This window comes from Penicillium cataractarum (assembly GCF_028827025.1).
Source record: "Penicillium cataractarum strain IBT 29864 chromosome Unknown utg000009l, whole genome shotgun sequence".
Classification (NCBI taxonomy): Eukaryota; Fungi; Ascomycota; class Eurotiomycetes; order Eurotiales; family Aspergillaceae; genus Penicillium; species Penicillium cataractarum.
The window spans coordinates 2,540,973-2,559,105 of record NW_026622745.1 but is presented as its reverse complement, the minus strand read 5'-3'; the positions used below and the strand labels follow the sequence as shown (position 1 = coordinate 2,559,105).

Genomic DNA, 18,133 nt, shown 5'->3' with positions numbered 1-18,133 from the left:
CTCGAAGACTAGAGAAAACAAAAGAACGACTATCCGAACCCAAATCCTACCCAAAGCTGTCATCGAGACTTCCTGGCTGCACGTAAAACGGCCATACTGCGGAAGACTGCGCGGCTGTCTCGGGCAGGGGGATGAAGGGGTGAGACCTACAGGACCGGGGTTTCCAGTCCAGGTGTTAACCTGTACTCATCTCATTGATAAACATAACAATCCTTACTCGCAGCTCGTCCTTCGCAAAGAATCAACTTACATTAATAACCGCGCCACCATGAGTGGCAGTCAGTCTTCCAATCTCCGCAAAGAGGTCTCGGCGGACCCTTATCACATAGCAGGCATCATCACCAGCTTCTACATCAGTATCACTTTGTCGGTCTATGAAAACCGTAGTGTAGGCAAGAAATAGAACTTACGGTGCCCTTCCCGGTTTCATTCCCAGTAATGATAGTCATAGGCAGGTGGAGGGCGGTAGGGATAACCGCGGCGTCTCATCATCTTGACGAGACGAATAGAGACGGGAGGAGGGGGGGCGAGAGTGGAAATGTGGGGGGACCCGGGAGGGATTAGGTGATTGATTTCTCGGATTCTGGTGAGGAAGACGAGAGAGAAGAGAAATAACTTGCTGAGAAGAAAGGCTGCCATCTTTTCAGCGACTCTGAAAGTTCACCCGTCCCTATATCTAGTGATCCCGAACGTTTCGAGAAAGAAGAAGAAGAGAAGGGGGGCCGGGGGGGGAGGAAGTAGAAACAGATGATGACGATAATGATGATGACAGACAAAATGAACCAGGGGAAGAGGGCTTCCGTTTTGAAGCAACAGAATGCTTCGACGAGGTGGTTCTACCTCATCATCATGCCATACCTGACACCCTCCACTTTGAGACTTGGTTCATGGAGATTATGAGATACGTTTCGGAGGAGCTGAAGAAAAATGCTAGCAGCCGGTCTTACTCCGTTGTGGAGACACGTTTGTATATCGATCTTGTCGTCCTCGAGAAGCGCTTGCGCTTATATATGGGCATATGTATACATAAGGGCTTAGTAGTTATTATGTAGATATCCAATGTATCATTTCGTAGTCTTAGGGGTATTCCTAATCAGGCTTAGTACTACTGTTTCACGAACATTCTTTGTAGTGTTAGGAAAGCTTTTTATAGTACCATTAATATAATCATATTAGTAAGGTACCCATTTAAATGATATGTGTTGAAAGAGGCGCTGAACCTCGTGCTAGAGACGTCGGAATAGAGTACCACATAATAATGGTGTTATATCATCACTTATAGAGGATCCTTTTAATAGTGTCATATCGGGGGTATGTTTGTAGTTAAGAAGATAATTTACGCTTACGTAGACGGCTTAGGCAGTGCAAAAAAATCGATTTGCATCCCTCCAATTTCAGTGACTCTGATCTATATTTTACTGAAGCCCGGGGTACACAGATCCTCAATGCAATCACATCGGATTATTATGGCTGGGGGTCAACTAGTCATAACAAGCGATTCCAGACAAATTTATGTTTTCCTGGCTTATATTACTTCACTCCGCTCCGCAACCGACCTTATTGTCACAGCCCTGGTGGGACTGGGTTTTATCTATGTTCGTGCAAGCTACCTCTTGCACTCTCTTTTCTCCTTTTCTTACCCGGGTGGGCCATTTGACCTATGAAGTTGAACTCATACGGCTCAAGGACATTATTTCTTAACGACTATTCTAAACATATAGTTCGCAATAAGAAATAATGATTTCTTGAAAGCTCGCTCCGGAACCAACTTTGGGAGCGATGAGCCGAGACTATCAATTTTTTAACCTAGTTAGAGTGAACCCTTGGCTGTTGTTAGTAGGGTAATCTATATGGAGCTTATGGATATTCCTCTCCTTGCACTGGGGATTGGAACCATGGATTTGTGTCTCTTTTTTGGTGTTGCTAGTAATAATATTGGTTTTGATATTCGCGCAAAGCTGAATTGCCTATCTGTCTTGCGTCCTACTGATGGACAGGCGGAATTACGTGATTCTATATATTTGACCCAGGTCCAACCTTGTGCCCGCCCGAATGGTATGTAGCAGTTGGGCCTACCTCCTGACAGAAAGGACAATTTTCCGATACCCAGCCCAGCATCTATGATATTACAACCGATCCAGGCTCAATGGGTCATATATACACATTTTTGGACGTTAATCACTTCCCGAAAGCATTGACTGAGGAGTAAGAAGCCGCTTTAAAGTTATTCGAGCGGGATTGCCGACCGCATGGGACAGAAACCTTCCAGGCATAGGACACGAGCATGGTGGACCATTGCCTCCATTTACCTTTTGATACATCTAATAACCAAATTAAACCCAATTCAATTGCTCTATATACTGAAATAGCCGTTGATCTTGTCAATTGAAGCAAAGGTGGCGGTGTGGTTGTGACCCGGTCGGGTATGGTTTGGATATCAATTTTGACCTAATAAGACTCCAAAGATCTTGATTTAGGATATAACAAGAAGCGCCGATAGTGTAATGGTTATCATTCAACCCTTCCAAGGTTGAGATCGGGGTTCGATTCCCCGTCGGCGCAAGTAACATGTTCTTTTTTTGTCAACTAATAAATAGCACATCTTTTTTAACTCAGAGATAGTTCAGGAGTAAATTTCCTCCTATTATCGTGAGACCCTATACGAGGCCGTTGCATTATTCGCGGAATAGGCGGCAATTGGGGTAGAAAAGCTTTGGTCCGGTCTCTGTACCAGATCATTACACAAAAATTGTAGTAGAAAGGGGTAATAATTTCACGGTATCGACTGCTACCAAGTAACAACGGTGCCAGTAAAAGATGCGGTTACTGATACATGTATGTAATAATAAACCGAAAGTGTCCAATTCGCAACATATGTCGAAGCATCAGAATTATTCTATGCAAAATACTCCCCTATTCTTAAAAAAACAGTAATAATAACAGTTAAATTACTACTAATAATGATAATAAAGACGATAGTCTCTCGTATGGACAATACATGTTCCATGGCGACTTGATCTCCACCCGAAAGGCACATTTTTGCACATTTTTCTGAACAAAAAAGTTGTCCTATGCGCCGACGGGGAATCGAACCCCGATCTCAACCTTGGAAGGGTTGAATGATAACCATTACACTATCGGCGCTTCTTGTTATGTAAGATTATTCAAAAAAACAAGTCATAATTCTCAAGATTGAATGCCAGACTGGCAAATCTGTGATTTATGGGCCCGATCCCGTTTTTCAGCCAATCAAGACAGTTTAGGGGGCTTCGGCCTCTCACCGTCTAGCAGCACTCCTTTCTGTTGTTTTACGCCATCAAAACCACCCTACGACTTCAAAAGACCGCGTAGCGCTGAAGCACCTTTTTCGGCGAACTGGCAGGATTCCTCTACTATCATTGCATAATTCCTGCTTTTCTCCCTAAAAATTCCATATATTTATTAAGGACGGCGGCCATGTTGGCACGGCTGCTTGACCTTTTGCTAATAAATGCCCCTTTGTACACTGCCTGGATAACGCTACGCCGATACTCCAGTCGAATTCAAATTTATCGAGTTGTATTACGTCTACGCGGCAATATAAAATCGTACCTTTTAAATGCTTTGAATACGGTAGTATTGATCGTTATGTAACGTAAAAAAAGCAATGTCTACATGTTGGCTGAGCTAATGGAAGAGAAATTATCGGCGTAGCGTTGTCCAGGGAGTGTATAGTTCTTGAATACATCACCATCGAATCCACTGGGTGGTGACGGGCAAGTCGGGGGATTCGGATATCAACCAGTTCTGCCACGTTATTTACGTGCAGAACTGGCATGGTGGCTCCTAGCCATGTATCGAAACCATCAAGATCCTCGAGAGGGTTGGCCATCTTGTCGAGAGTGACATGCGCATTTGTTGTACTGCTTCGGCTCTAAGAGGGCCGTGCAACTCCAGCGTTGAAATTTGTCTTCCCATGCAATTGATTTCCTCGAAGGGGGAAGTGGCTCATGGTAAGGCTATCAAGGCAATGTCGTCTGTGACTCTGTTTTCATATCACCGACACTCAGTGATTATACCTCGAACGGATGCTGCTGGTGCATGATTGTCGAATATCCCGGATGAGACCGGACCGACCGTGATCCACCGAGAAGATATGATACTGAGTTGGATCTTATGATGAATCAGAGAACTTGTATCTTTTGGCCAGAGCCGCCAGCTGAGATTAGTATTTTCCAGCATGGCTATCTGTATAGGCAAGGAACTGGGGCAGTGATCCGATCGAGCGAGAGAAATTACTGGCATTGTTTGCTGATTCATATTGGAGGAGTCTCACTCTTAAGGGTTGGTTGAAAATGTTCTCGTATTGACACTTAATGAGGATTTGTGGCTAGGACCTACCGTGCAGATCTGTAATGGTAGAAGAACATTTATGTGTTTGCTTTGGCGCGATTTTATAATGCGACCCTCAACGTATCATATCGTTCGATGTGATTGAATAATGTTGTATTGCCGACGGAAGTATAACCCACTGCAAAGCTTAGCTTCCAGAGGCATAATCTAGAAAATTTCAGTATGGGGTGAAAGGTCTGTGAGACCCTCATTGGATCACTGGCAATCCTTCCGTACCTGTGATAAGTGGCTTAGATATCCAATTCAGCCTCGCACGTGAGCATTTGGTCAGCATTGCGTCCCCATTGCCTGTTCAGAGCGGAATTCATGGTAATCAAAGTGTTTTAGAATAAGATTCTTAATATTATGACCGCTGATAAAGGAACTGTGCCTGTGCCCGTGCTTGTTTTTGAAGGATCATCAACCTCAATTTTGGACCCGATCAGGTAACGCCTTTTGTCTAAAATGGCTGTAGTAAGTACCTATTAAGGGGTCAAAAGAAATCGTCACTAAGAATTATTCTTAGTTACAAGAGATAGGAGTAGCAGGATCAATTTTAGAGTTGGCACGTGGGCCCTCCGAGGAGATATAGGACACGAAAGCGAAACCAAGAAGGAACACATGTGCCAGCCTTGGTCAGGGTAACATTATGATTCCAACTCATGGATGTTGCCAGGTACGGCTCCGAATAATCTTCTTCGCAGTGGTGTCATTGAGGATTCTTAGAGGGAGAGGAGGGATTGTGGCGAGGGGTCAAAAAGTATGTTGGTCTAGTCTCCACGCAAACGTACACCTCGACGATCCCTCCACAAAGACTGTTTTGGTCGTCCGTGTGTGAGCACCAGCAATTGCCTGCGAGTCCAGGGCGCACGTGCTGGGCTACCACTCTGGATCGGAGGGGAGAGAGAAAGGGTGGAGGTAGATGGTACTGCCGGTAGTGCCTAGAGGTACCTACGGTAGTTAAGGATTCAAGTATATCCTGGATGTACTCTTGATAAGCTCTTGGCCCCACCAGCAGCAACCAGCAAATACCCGTCGTCCCTTGGCCCACGGGGATCCCCCGCCAATCAACGGGCCCCATTGCGGCTCGTGGGCGCAAAGCACGCGACACCAGCTTTCTATAGGGACAATCCGTCTTCATACCACCCATTCTCGGCCTTATAATCATGTCGATTCCGCTGCCTCTTCCTCGCTGGTACGGAGTGTGTACCTTTTCTCCTCATCCCTATTCCTCTCTCCTTCGTCCCCCTCCCCCTGATGTCTCGATCTCGCTTCCCGCCTACACCAGCCATGTCTGGTGAACTGATCATTAAGGATCAGCCCGCCGACGGCTCCGATGCCTTTGCTCTGCCCCCGGCAGCTCTAAGTCCCGCCAAGGGGGACTCGGCCAGCCGGCGCTCCTCGCGATCAGACCCAACTTATGTCCCCGCTTCCCCGACATCCCCCGAGCTCACTGCTCGGGGACGCTCATCCCAACATGCTCGGTCGGGAACGGCTACCAAGCGACCATTGGAGGACCTGGATCTCCCTCCTCCACCGACTCGCACTCGCAAAATCATCCAGATGAAGCCCAAATCACCAGCAACTACTAAGTCTCCTGCAAAGCCCAAGGAATCCGCCAAGGGAGCAGCTCAGACCGTATCTGAACCCGCCAATGCCAATGCCACAGCCTCCAAGAAGAAGCAGCCGAGTGCGACCAGTGCTGCTGGTCGCAAGATTGCCCGCAAGACAGCTCACAGTTTGATTGAGCGCCGCCGCCGGTCCAAGATGAATGAGGAGTTTGGAACACTCAAGGATATGATTCCCGCCTGTCGGGGTCAGGAGATGCACAAATTGGCAATTCTTCAGGTATGTTTCTTCTATATCTTCCTCATTCTACTCTCACATCACCATCCCAATCTAACAACCTTGCAGGCCAGCATCGACTACGTCAACTACCTGGAAAAATGCATCCAGGACCTCAAATCCGCCGGCAGTGCCCACCCAACAGCCGCACCTCCATCTCCTACCTCCCCAGAATTCATTGCCGAGACTGGTACAGACACTCTCATGCACCAAGCACCACAACGTCCTCCTTCTTCTACATACTACTCCTCCGCCTCCTCCGTCGCCTCCCCAGAAATCCTGCCCCCCAACACTCACATCTATGATGCATCCCCATCATTTTCTCCCCGCACGAGGATGCCCTCCGTCCACACTCTCCCCGATGCCCCCTCAATTCTGCCTAGCCCTGCCCTGGGTCCTAGTCACCCGTCCATGGATAAACTCCATGAACTTCAAGGCATTGACCACGAAGCATCCGCTGCGCTGCTGATGCTGACACGAGACCGCCGTGGTACGGCAGACTCGATCAGCGAGCACTTCTCCGGTAGCACAACTCTGTCAACGTCAGAAGACAGTCGGATGAGTGTCGACTCCCAAAGGAGAAAGGGTATGAGTGTGCGGGATCTTTTGATCTCATAGACCGAGGGGATGTATCATGTGTCACGTGCTTGTTTTTCTGGGTCTCATGTTCATATTTTGCGGGCGTTTTGGTGGTTTCATAAGATCTCTGGGTTAATAGAGTCTAATTGGCGCGAGGGTTGAGCGATTATATCCTGGCGGCTTTTTCTGAAGTTCGGTAATTTTTTTTGGAATCTTCAAAAGAATGAAATGATTTTACGCATGACGAAGATAAGACACTGTTTTTCTATAGGCTGATCCGGTCGGCCCGTCAACTGTTCTTTTGTAGTGTTCGTATGAAGTGTAGAGTGTGCATGAGGGGATCCATTTGGATTGGCAAACGCGGATGATCGCCGCTAAGAGTTGTGTATAGATCTTGCTGCCAAGGAGCAGTTCTCGTATATCCAAATATCCCATGACACTAGGTGACAGGAACACCTTTATCAATTTTCAAAACCCTGGCCCGTATCCAAATCAATAAAAGCCGACTGTCATCATCGTGCACTTCCCCGGGTTTTGCATGGCTTTTGCGTCGCTTCTCTCAAGGACCCTGACCCAACCAGACCCACTCAGATATCCACTTCATCCACCTCACCACCAACTGATTGGATGGAATCAGCGGCCATTCACCAAACCCCGAGCTCCGAACGACCGAGCCTTTGTTGCATCCATCATCGATCATCTCCACAAACAAGCGCAAATCAAGAGCAGACATTCACACTCCAACGAGCCTAAGGGCGCAAATTCCGAGCTTGAAAAATCGAGGGCCGGGACAGCCCCCTTATATTATCTCCACAATCCTCGCGAGCGGATGGATTAATTTCTGAACGACCGAGCTGGCGTGTATTCGTCATCACCATGGATATGGAGCATGTTCGTCGCTACAATGTCGAGCGCTCGTGTCTCCGCTGCCATGAACGGAAGGTCCGTTGTGATAAGGGGGCACCGTGCAACAAGTGCGTGCGCCTTAATGTGCCCTGCCAATACCCCGGCCCTAGACGGGCTAAGCGCCGCCCACCCAAGACGACGGTGACGGATGTCGTGGCGCGGCTTGAGCAGCTCGAGCGCTCGATTACCACGTTAGCGGGGAGTAAGATGGCTGGCGCTTCGGCGCAGGTGAATCAAGCGCTTACCGGGTCGAATGTTCAAATTAGTCCGGTCTCGGTGTCGAGTCAGTCTGGACCAGGTCTGAGTGGTCGGTCTGGTCGAGATGAGGAGTCGCATCGTGGATTCTTGTCGAGGGATGGTTGTTATATTGATGAGCCGCTGTTGTCGAGGGTTCTTGAGAAAGAGAAGGATTTACAGACTGCTATGGGATCACCCAATACGGAGAATACTTCCTCGAGGAAACCGCCTCCACTGAAGGTGGATGGGATTATTACAAATCCTATTTTGCTCCAGGCTGATTTCAGAGCATTATGTCCTACTCGGTGGCAGGGTACGCTGCTCTGGCAGATCTTCTTGAGTCGGGTGGATCCCGTCTTGAAGGTGATTCATGTCCCGACGACGACACCGCGTATATACACTGCTATTAATCGGCCTGATGCGGTGAAACCGGATGTGCATTGTCTGCTTTTTGCGATCTTTTTCGCTGCTACTACGACGCTGGTCTCGGATGATCCTACTAATGAGGAGACTCGGGATGATCTACGTCGATATCAACAGGGATTGGAACTTGCCATGCACAATTCATCATTCCTAGACTCTCCTACCGTGACATCGCTACAAGCCATGGCTATCTACCTGGTAAGAGCCTCTAGTCTCAAGAAAACTAGACCATCTGATATTGACGAAAAATCTAGACATGCCTTCGCTACACTAATAGCGGACGCTCCGGCTTCACACTACGCGGCCTGGCCATCCGTGCCGCTCAATCTATTGGCGTCCACCGCGACGGTAAAAACTTCAAGCTCCCTCCACTGGAATGTGAGCTCCGTCGCCGTCTCTGGTGGATTCTCTACACAACAGATGCGCGCATGGCCGAGGACCACGGCATCAGCGTCTCAGAACAAGACTTTGGCGCGGACACCGAATTCCCCACAAACATCGACGATCAGAACCTGACAGAAACCCAAACGACCCCCTCTCAATCCCTCCCCCGCTGGACAGAAATGAGCTTTATTCTTATCATCTCCGAAATAAATAGCATGTGGGTGCCCATCTCTCGCGCTAGCGGCCATGCCGAATCACTCATCACAGACCTTAAAACACGTCTGCACGAGCGCTACCTGCAATATGCAGATATGGACATTCCCATCCAACGTCAAGGCGTAATGGTCGCTCAAGTCCTGTTATCAAAATTAGAAGTCCACGTGCGTCAAAAGGCCCTACAGCGTCGATCTGCTGCAGACACAGACGCGAATGTCGAGGCTGCCTCGTCCTTGCTAGCAATGGCCTGCCATGCGCTCGAACTTGGACTGGAAATGTACACGGACGATTTACTCCGCGGAACACGCTGGTTAACGTCGACATACACACAATTCCACCTGCTGACGTATATCCTGTGGCATCTGTGCGTGTACCCGAGCGGTCCGCACGTAACCCGTGCCTGGCGCGATGTCAATCGCCATTTCGATCTTGCAGAGAATGATCCCTCGTGGCCGGATCCAGGTCCCAAATGGCCCGTTCTGGTTGGACTGCGAGCCAAGGCGTATAAGATTCGACAGGCTTATGTCCCGCCCGTAACGGGGGTGGAGGTTATCCCCGAGGGTGGTGTGACTGGCGCTACGACTGTTACGGCGGTTGCAGCTGGTACAGGCGAGACTGGGATGGGGAGTGTGGTTGTTGCGAATGGGAATATGACGGGGGCTGGAATTGAGAATACTGTTGCGATGGGTGGGGGGTTTGTACAGGGTGCGGAGGCTTTGTTTGAAGTGAATGGGTGGGATTTGAATTGGGTGGAATTTCCGGATTGGAATTATTTGGCGCAGAGTCTTGCGGTTATGGGGCAGGAGGGTGGGAGTTATCCCGTTGGCTGAGAAGGTTGGATTGATATGGGATATACGAGTGTGCTTTATACCCCTTTGATGAATTTATGATCTTTTTCATCCGGTACTTGAACTCGAGACACTCCGCGAGTAGTTGAATGATAAAGAATTGTAACTTAAAGTACGCCTAGATTCACTTAATCAAAACAGTAATCTCGTCACTAACTTAACATCTTAAGTTCGAACAAACGTCAATACCAAATCCATATCCAAAATCATTTCTTCCCCCTCTTCAAAGAAGACACAGCCACAATCCCAAAAATCATCAAGAACAACGCAATAGTCATAAAAGTCCGCGAAACAGTCGTACAGCAATGCTCCTTGCTACGCCGTCTCTCGCGCCGCTCAAGTTGCCGATCGCATTCCTCGCAGTGAGTATGCGGCTTATTGGAGTTGTTTTGGGATTCGTTTAGTTCGAGCGGGAGTGATGCGTCGTGCTGGTGTGCGTCGCGCTCGAGGTCGAGGTCTGGTTCATCGGCAGCAGCGACGCGGGAGTACTATTTGTAGATAGGGTTATGAGATGGGTGTGTATTTGGATTTATAGGTGTAGGAGCGACAATAATGATCTCGTGGTGGGAAGGAGAAGTGAGATGACGTACCCCAGTTAGTGGGTTTGATGGTCGCTGGGAGTATAGTTCTTCGTAGGGAGGGGCTACTTCGCTTGGAGTTGAGGCTCCCATGGCGATCTGGTGTAGGTAACACTGTTTAATTTCCTGTTCTGTTTATTGAAAGGATGGATGGAGATGGAGGGGATTTTAATGTGATCGTTGTCTTCGTAGTGATGCTCAGGTTGTGGTTGTGCTGACGGGCGCTCTCGACTAGGCATCCACCATGTTGACTCGTGCTGATTGGATGATTGTTATACGGGGCGCTGGCGACAGCCCACGAATGATGTTTGCGATCATTGTATGGCTATTTAATAATGTGTTTGACCATTCGCATGTGGAGCTTTAGGTACTCGAGGATAAAGGCTTGTACTATGGTTGGTTGTTGGATGGACTGTTTCAACTAAGCGATTTCCATGTATATGGATGACAGCTCCGTGATTAGGGAATTTACCTTTTTTACTTGCAGTCAAACATCCAGATTAGTAAAGTCAAAAACGATGCAGTAGTACAGTCAGTACTTAGACTTAGCATATCTATTTCTCGTCGTGGAAATAGCAAAAGCATCTTCGCGATTGTTTGCGTCCCTTGGCGCTAGACGCGTCGCGACCCTATTACGACCCATTCAGCCACATATGGAAAAGTTTGCTTGCGGAATTAATATTTTCACGAGAATATTTGGGAGAATTATGAGAAAGGAGAGGGAGATTGCATATTGAGATCTATCGACTCTCCAGTGATGAAGTGGATCTATCCGCTAGTGCGGGATGGACACAAAGAAGAGTGCCCATCATCGAGATCCGATATAGGTTATCGAATGGGATAGTTGAATTGGCAATGATTTTGATAGATCTCACTTAGTCTATTCGATTTGTACCCGACTAGTGGTTCAAGACATAATAAGCAATCACTCACTAATGCACAGATCGAGCCTCCACTTTCCCTCGGCTCGGCCGACGCGTCTTAGCGGACGCGCTAGACCGTGAATACATAGCGCCAGTTGGTGTCCTCCGCTGCTGAAAAAGTGAATATAATCAACAGCTCTTTTCAGATCTCACGTGCTTTCCGAGTCCAAAATTCATTGAGAATGGCCCCGGCAAGAGCAGAAAAAGTCGATCTACTCGACCACACAATCGACACGATCTCTACCGTCAAGCTACGCCAGATCTTCAAGTCAATCTGCAAGACGTGCCCCGAGGCAAAGAAGCATGCGGAAGAGCTACTCCTTGCAGACAAAAAAGATGCAAAGACTGGCCCTAGTATCAACGAGGAAGAAAAGGAGAACAAAGACGCGCCAGCCAAAGACGACGGCGTCAAACAACCCATTCCGCGCTTTGCCTTTTGCGCAAACTGTGAAAAGGAGTTTGACGTTACAACAAACACAAGCACGAGCTGTCTATACCACACCAGTAAGTTTTACAATGCTCCGTATATACTGCACCACCAAAGCCTGATCGGGAACTTGAACTAATCGCCACAGTGGAGGACGAACCTGACGATTGCCTCTATGAAGATAATCCTACGAATCCTCTTGATCCAGACTCGATGGAAGCCCGTGAAGAGTATCCTGAGTTCTTTTGGTTCAAGTGTTGTGGACGGAATCGCCACGAAGATGAGCCTTGCACTGTTGGATGGCATAAGGAAATGACAGAGGAGAAGCCGTACAAGAGAGCTCGGGCAAGCTATGTTGTCTAGCGGATGGGGCTTTCCTGTCTCGACTGTGACCGCTTATATAAGGGTGCTCAGGCTCAGGCTCAGACTACAAAGTGATCATATCACTGATTGGAAGTCATACGATGGAGGACTCATGCTCAGTGGCTGTTCAGTGTTTAATAACGGCCACTCGGTGATCACGCAGAATTGCTCGATGACCAATAGGTGCTTAGATAAAATTAGACACACTCGACATACAGTTCGTATTACAACTTCACTCTTCTTCCACAGTAGTAGGCCAGAAGTGACGAGTAGCCCATTTCCGAATCCATCCACCGAAGATATATGCAGGGACGCCCGGACCGAAAAGAACACCACAGATTATAGCATAAATATTCATAGCCCCGTCGTATCCGAGCTTATCGGTGATTGGCACGGTCGAGTAGCTCAAACCGAACGCGAAGAATCCTCGACCCGCACAGATAACAAGTAACAGTGGACCAGTCTGTTCTGGGAAACTGTCAATCGCATATGTGATCGCAGCAAGATTTGCGCCCAGGAAAGAGAAGTAGCCAAGGTGATAAGGTGCCGCGATGGCAACCAATGGCTATTGATCCGGATTCGTTGCTGCACGGCCGTAGATGGTGCACGATATAATGGCAGCACTTGCGGGGATGAAAATTGTGATGAGACGATATTCGGGCTAGGAAGGGTTAGATCAAGTTAAGGGATTTCGAAAGACGGTTCGCTTGAGATACTTACTTGGAAGATACCACCCCTCCATTTGCTGAGTACCTTGCAAATGAAATCGGATCCGTAGCCCAGTACTGGAATCATCACCATCGTATCAATGACCTGCGTCACTTGAACAAAGCCAAGCCAATCAACATGGAAGGAATATGGTGGACTCATGAGAACAGTCGAAAAGGTCGAAGCCTGGTATACATAGATACCAAGACAGGCACCATTGAGAAGCAACAGCCAGAATATTGTTGGCAAAAGAAGCCCCTTGAACGTATCCTTGTAAAACAATACCGAGTCTTTCCAAATAGGTTTGAAGTGGAAGATGCGCAATTCATCTCTCCATGTACGTGGTCCATAGGTGGCGTGGTTAAGGAAGGGCTCTTCTTTGGTCGCCTTATCGTAAAGAACCTCTTGAGAACCAGCTTTGTACCCTTTTTATCAATCTTCAGTTCTTCCACTTGTCCATCAATGCCTAGTGTGTCATGTCCCCGCGGTCGGTCGTAGCGAGTCTCAGCAACAAAGAAGATGGACAGGATAAACACAACTCCATTGACAATAGTCATGAAGCCATACTACCACCGTGCGCCTAGATTAGAGGCAATGTAATTCGTAGCAAGGAAACCCACCGTTGTACCGACACATTGCACGCCAACAAAGTACGCAATCTTGCTGCCATGATCATGCATGAAGTGAATCTCCTGTACCATTAATGTAGCCAAGGCCGCGCTCTGACTAGCCGCTATGCTGAAGAAATCGCGACGTGCAATGTGGCTGTTCAATGACGTTGAAGCAGCACACCAAATGCCAGAGACGATCAGCAAAGCCAAAGACATGAGGAAAACTGGCCGTCTGCCGATCGCGACATTGAGGGGCATGGCGATAAGATTTCCCACGCTCATGAAGAAGTTTGGCCATGTGAGGAGATGTCAATAGCGGCAGAGGACTCGTTGGGGTACATTTTCTCCACTTCGTTTCTGATGGATCCGAGACCAGATGTTCCAAGGACCGAGATGGCTGAATAAAGACCGACCAGCAGAATGATGAAGTATTTGCGCCATGTTGGCAGGTTAAGAGGGTCTAAAAAAAAGAGAAAGGATTAATTCAAGAAAAAGACTAGGAATCCACCATCACCAGGACTCATACCTTTCGGGTCGGGCGTAGGAGTCGGGATCAAGACAACCATCTCCTCCTCGAACAGCTTCACGGTGCCAGAAACTGGAAGCTCGGCCATTGAGGGCTTGCAATCCTCAATCTCCATAACGTTTGCACCCCCTGTCATCTCCGTCTTGTCTTCAGGAATGCCCATAGTCGCTGATTGGAGCTTACACGATCGAGTGCAGCGTTGCGATCCACGTCGAGCTGCACAGGATCATGATTCAAGGCACAAAGCTCCCAAGTTGAGCGTTATATAACAAATCCAAGGCCTGTGATCGGCTGGGGAATCTGGGGTAGCAAATTTGTGTGGGGGTCGATTTTCGGCTCCAACGAATTGTCCCGACTAAAGACTCGGGGACCCCCTTTTGTTCCGTCGGAACCTCATCGCAATGTCTTCCTCGGAGGTCCAGCTGGGTTCAGCACATCGTCCTAAGCGACGCCGCGTTAATTTAGCCGTTAATTTAGCCTGCAATTATTGTCGCGGCCGCAAGACACGTTGTGATGAGCGGCAGCCATCTTGTCATGCATGCATTGTGACCGGTGTCCCTTGTGTAACTGAGGATCGTCGACGACCTGGACAGCAGATCAAACGCCGTGAGACACACCAAAGCCCATCCAAAACACAGCAACCTACCACTCTCGTCAGTCCTACTGTCAGTCCTGGTAGAATCGGGGAAAGAGCGGGTGAGTTTCACCAATCGGATCCTCTCGTGACTCCGACATCGCCAGCCGATTTCGTGACCGTAGATCGAAGAGAGAGAGAGAGAGAGAGAGTTCCTTTGGTCCCAACGATCTCTGATCATCGGCAGATTCAGTTTAACGGGCCCTTGCCTATGCCTCTGGAGGCATCTGTGACTACCTGTTTGGAAATTCTAACCAACTGGCTGGATCTGGCTTTATTCCGCTTGGGAAAAGCAGATCGATTTGGCCCACCCCAATCTCAGCGCGATGACTGTCAAAGCCCCTCGTTGATACCATTCAGTTTCGAATTGCATGATCTACCAGAGCCGGACGTTTGCAGAGAGTTACTTGGCATCTATCTGAAGAGATTAAACTCTGTCTTTCCAATTCTAGAAGATGAACTCGCTCAGCAAGAAACAGCGGAGCTGCTGCAATCTGGCCCCAATCAATTCCTTCAGTCTTGGGGGATGATATCGCTTCTCCGAGTATACCTGAATTTCGTGGCGGGTGCCCTTTGCCATCAAGACATCAACCTCAAGCCGCTCATTGACAGCTGTCATCAGCTGAGTCGCAACTATATTGGGCATATCATTGGCGCAGTCTCATTAGAGGCCCTACAGGCGCTTCTTCTGCTCTCCATATGTCTCCGATATAACGATGAGATATCGGCATAAATGGAAATACTGGCGATGTGCGTCACTATGGCGACAACGATGGGTCTCAATAAGCCCGGTGCTGCTCGTTCTCGACGAACCAGCAATGGTGACAAGCGCATCTGCCATAGAATTTGGCTCACGCTCTTCTGTTATGAGAATCTGTTCTCCTTTGAACTCGGTCGGGCGAGTTGCATTATCGATGAACATTGCTATTTTCCACAATGGGAGGATGTGGGCTTGGGGGAATCTACAGATAGCCGCCTTGTCGAAATGGTACTCGGCTTGGCGAGGCTACTGAATAATGTCGGTCGGCGTGCATCCGCGTCAATCTATACGAGGAGCAGATTGGTAAGGACCGTTACGAGGAGCAGATTGGTAAGGACCGTGTCGAGGAAGCAATTTCTGAGAAGGTCAAGGTGACGAACGAGACCTGTCGTGATGTCCTCCAATGGGCTGGCAGCTTGCCACCGGATATGAGGTATGTGTTTTTTTCGCATTGAGCTTCACACTCAGTTTCTAACTTTGAATAGACCTGATTCAGACTTGATTTCTTTTTACATTAACCACTATTTAGCCCCATTTGCCTATACATTCACAAAACCAGGCGATGAGGGTTCGAAAATTGTACAAAGCTAGCCACCACTCAAAACTTGGCTCTTAAAACCAGCCCAGTGTGATAGAAGCGGGCAGCCAGGATGAAAAAGCTACCCGCTAGAAGGAAAACTCCAGCAAAGACCTTCATACCCGTATATGAGCCACCGTCCCGAGATAGAATAGCTCCTGCAATAGGATTGGTCGTCAAGCCTCCGAATGACGAGAACAAAAATAACAAGCCAGTTCTATATCCAATCTCCGGGAAGGGTGAGATCTTTACCACCAGCGCAGCTGCGAGGGAGACATAGGCACCAGATGCAAAGCCGAAGAGAGTCGCAAAGACGATGATGGCCGCGTTACCAGTGGCAGGTATCCAGAGAGCAAGGATTAGTATACTGGCGAGCATGCAAGCGCTGACGAGAATATTGTAGGCGCCCAGCTTATCAGAGCCGATACCAGCACCCATACGACCGAAGAGACTGTAGCGGCGCATGTTAGTCTTGTAAATTTCCGAGCCAGAACGCCAAACTTACCTCGCTGCATTCAGCATAGGAACCAGGTATTGGGCGAGATCATAGCTCATGCCCGCATCCATGGCTTGTATGACTAGGTAGTTGATTGGAATAAAAATGCCAAAAGTCAAAAACAGGAATCCCGCAATAATCAGTAACATCTTGATCTCAGTGAAAGGCCGAACCAGACTCGCTTTATCGAGGTTCTGAGGCTTGGGCGGCACTCGCGACCGAACCGTTAGAATAGCAATGCCCAACAGGAAAAGGATGAGAAATGCAGCAGTTCGCATGGCCCATGCATATCCAACCTCGGCGATCATGCGGCTGACCATAATTGGGAAGATCACACCGCCTAGACTGGACCCCGTGGAGACAATTCCGTAGGCTGCACCACGCTTTTTGTTGAACCAACTGGGGATACAATTCATCGACGGTTGGAAGATTGCACACACCCCTATAGCGCTGCAAACCCCTTGGGACAAGAGCACTTGATAGTATTCTTTTGAGATGGATGCCATCATGAGGCCGAAGACGTGTAGGAATGAGCCACCGATGAGGACGTAGCGAGGACCGAAATTATCGTAGAGCCGACCAACGATAGGGCCCTAGAGAGATAAACCAGATCAGGGAATTGTAAGAAACATCTCTCGCCTGAGTCTATGAACCCACCATTGCAAACATAAAGAAGATTTGAAGCGATGGGATCCATGCAATGGTGCTCGCGGAGTACTTTGAGAGGAGAACTGTTTCATAGTAGCTTTGGAACTCCCCAACACCTGTAGCATGATATCTGGGGTCAATATTGGATCTCTAAAATGTCCGATCATCATTTGATAGGTTGACGCACTGTTGATCCACCCGAAAGTGCAGAACAATGCACACCATGCGCCAAGCACCATCAGCCATGCCTGTAACCCCCCATCAGGAGGGGGATCTTCTGAAGACCAGTTTTTAGGCGTTTCGGCATCTTTAACTTCGAGTCCAGTATCAGATTTCTCCATCATAGTGCTTTGGTCAGATGGGGCAGCAGAGTGTAGGTCAGAGGGCGGGCTCTCGGTCGGCGCTGTCTTAACATCAGATGTGGACATCTTTTGCGATGAAAAAAACCCTTTGACAATTATGTTGCTTTCAACGAATTTCGCGTTTAAATCCTTGTTTCTAACAAAGCAAATTCTCCGACAATGGGAAGGGGTGTACTTATTGGAATTGAGCTCAACGGACTCGGCCGTTCGTGAACTGCCGCACCGCCGCACTTAACTCATAGTGGGCCATTTGGAGTCCGAACGACCGAAAGTCTATAGGGATCATTGGGATTTTGGGGGCTAAATGTGGAGGGGATTTTTTTTGACGGATCTTGATAAGAAAAGAATGATTCTTGTGGGTGATATTCCGTCGATGCCAGAAGCTCACTTGGATTTCTGGGTTGGCGTTTGATTGGGAGGGCATGATATCACCAATGCACTTGCATGCAGTTAAAATCCAAATAAGCTTCTTCGAACCACGTGGATCCCACGTACTGAGTTTTTATCATGATGAAGTTGAATGGTGTGAGTCGTGACTTCCTTGCGATCAGTGTTTGTTTGCTACATTTGTGGGTCATCGTATACAATTCTGTACCTAGTCAAGGGCCTTCACATGAATCACCATGCTGAGGCTAAAGAAGGGAAAATCCGATATGACCGCGTAGCATTTTCATTCATCAAGTAAAGTTATTCTGGGAGTGCAGTACCGCA

At 48.3% G+C, this 18,133-nt stretch overlaps 7 protein-coding genes across 7 annotated transcripts; 4 read left to right on the top strand and 3 right to left on the bottom strand.

The window, feature by feature from the left end:
* Window positions 1-5,661: 5,661 nt before the first annotated feature.
* Window positions 5,662-6,834, top strand: N7496_011526 (uncharacterized protein; the record flags this gene model as incomplete). The annotated part of the gene is made up of 2 exons (XM_056704439.1): window positions 5,662-6,219; window positions 6,286-6,834. The coding sequence occupies 2 exons, from the start codon at window positions 5,662-5,664 to the stop codon at window positions 6,832-6,834; spliced, it is 1,107 nt and encodes a 368-aa protein (XP_056550399.1).
* Window positions 6,835-7,671: 837 nt separating this feature from the next.
* On the top strand, window positions 7,672-9,791 carry N7496_011525 (Zn(II)2Cys6 transcription factor; the record flags this gene model as incomplete). The annotated part of the gene is made up of 2 exons (XM_056704438.1): window positions 7,672-8,559; window positions 8,616-9,791. The coding sequence occupies 2 exons, from the start codon at window positions 7,672-7,674 to the stop codon at window positions 9,789-9,791; spliced, it is 2,064 nt and encodes a 687-aa protein (XP_056550398.1).
* Window positions 9,792-10,015: 224 nt separating this feature from the next.
* On the bottom strand, window positions 10,016-10,480 carry N7496_011524 (uncharacterized protein; the record flags this gene model as incomplete). The annotated part of the gene is made up of 2 exons (XM_056704437.1): window positions 10,016-10,297; window positions 10,400-10,480. 2 exons carry the CDS (start codon window positions 10,478-10,480, stop codon window positions 10,016-10,018), a joined length of 363 nt encoding a protein of 120 aa, XP_056550397.1.
* Window positions 10,481-11,492: 1,012 nt separating this feature from the next.
* On the top strand, window positions 11,493-12,100 carry N7496_011523 (uncharacterized protein; the record flags this gene model as incomplete). The annotated part of the gene is made up of 2 exons (XM_056704436.1): window positions 11,493-11,814; window positions 11,886-12,100. 2 exons carry the CDS (start codon window positions 11,493-11,495, stop codon window positions 12,098-12,100), a joined length of 537 nt encoding a protein of 178 aa, XP_056550396.1.
* A 565-nt stretch (window positions 12,101-12,665) lies between these two features.
* N7496_011522 (uncharacterized protein) lies at window positions 12,666-14,108 on the bottom strand (the record flags this gene model as incomplete). Its single annotated transcript, XM_056704435.1, has 6 exons — window positions 12,666-12,761; window positions 12,821-13,185; window positions 13,233-13,374; window positions 13,429-13,573; window positions 13,747-13,879; window positions 13,946-14,108. The coding sequence occupies 6 exons, from the start codon at window positions 14,106-14,108 to the stop codon at window positions 12,666-12,668; spliced, it is 1,044 nt and encodes a 347-aa protein (XP_056550395.1).
* A 1,204-nt stretch (window positions 14,109-15,312) lies between these two features.
* N7496_011521 (fungal specific transcription factor domain-containing protein) lies at window positions 15,313-15,930 on the top strand (the record flags this gene model as incomplete). The annotated part of the gene is made up of 3 exons (XM_056704434.1): window positions 15,313-15,567; window positions 15,639-15,772; window positions 15,825-15,930. 3 exons carry the CDS (start codon window positions 15,313-15,315, stop codon window positions 15,928-15,930), a joined length of 495 nt encoding a protein of 164 aa, XP_056550394.1.
* A 7-nt stretch (window positions 15,931-15,937) lies between these two features.
* Window positions 15,938-17,488, bottom strand: N7496_011520 (MCT family MFS transporter; the record flags this gene model as incomplete). The annotated part of the gene is made up of 4 exons (XM_056704433.1): window positions 15,938-16,367; window positions 16,422-17,005; window positions 17,070-17,176; window positions 17,248-17,488. 4 exons carry the CDS (start codon window positions 17,486-17,488, stop codon window positions 15,938-15,940), a joined length of 1,362 nt encoding a protein of 453 aa, XP_056550393.1.
* Window positions 17,489-18,133: the final 645 nt, after the last annotated feature.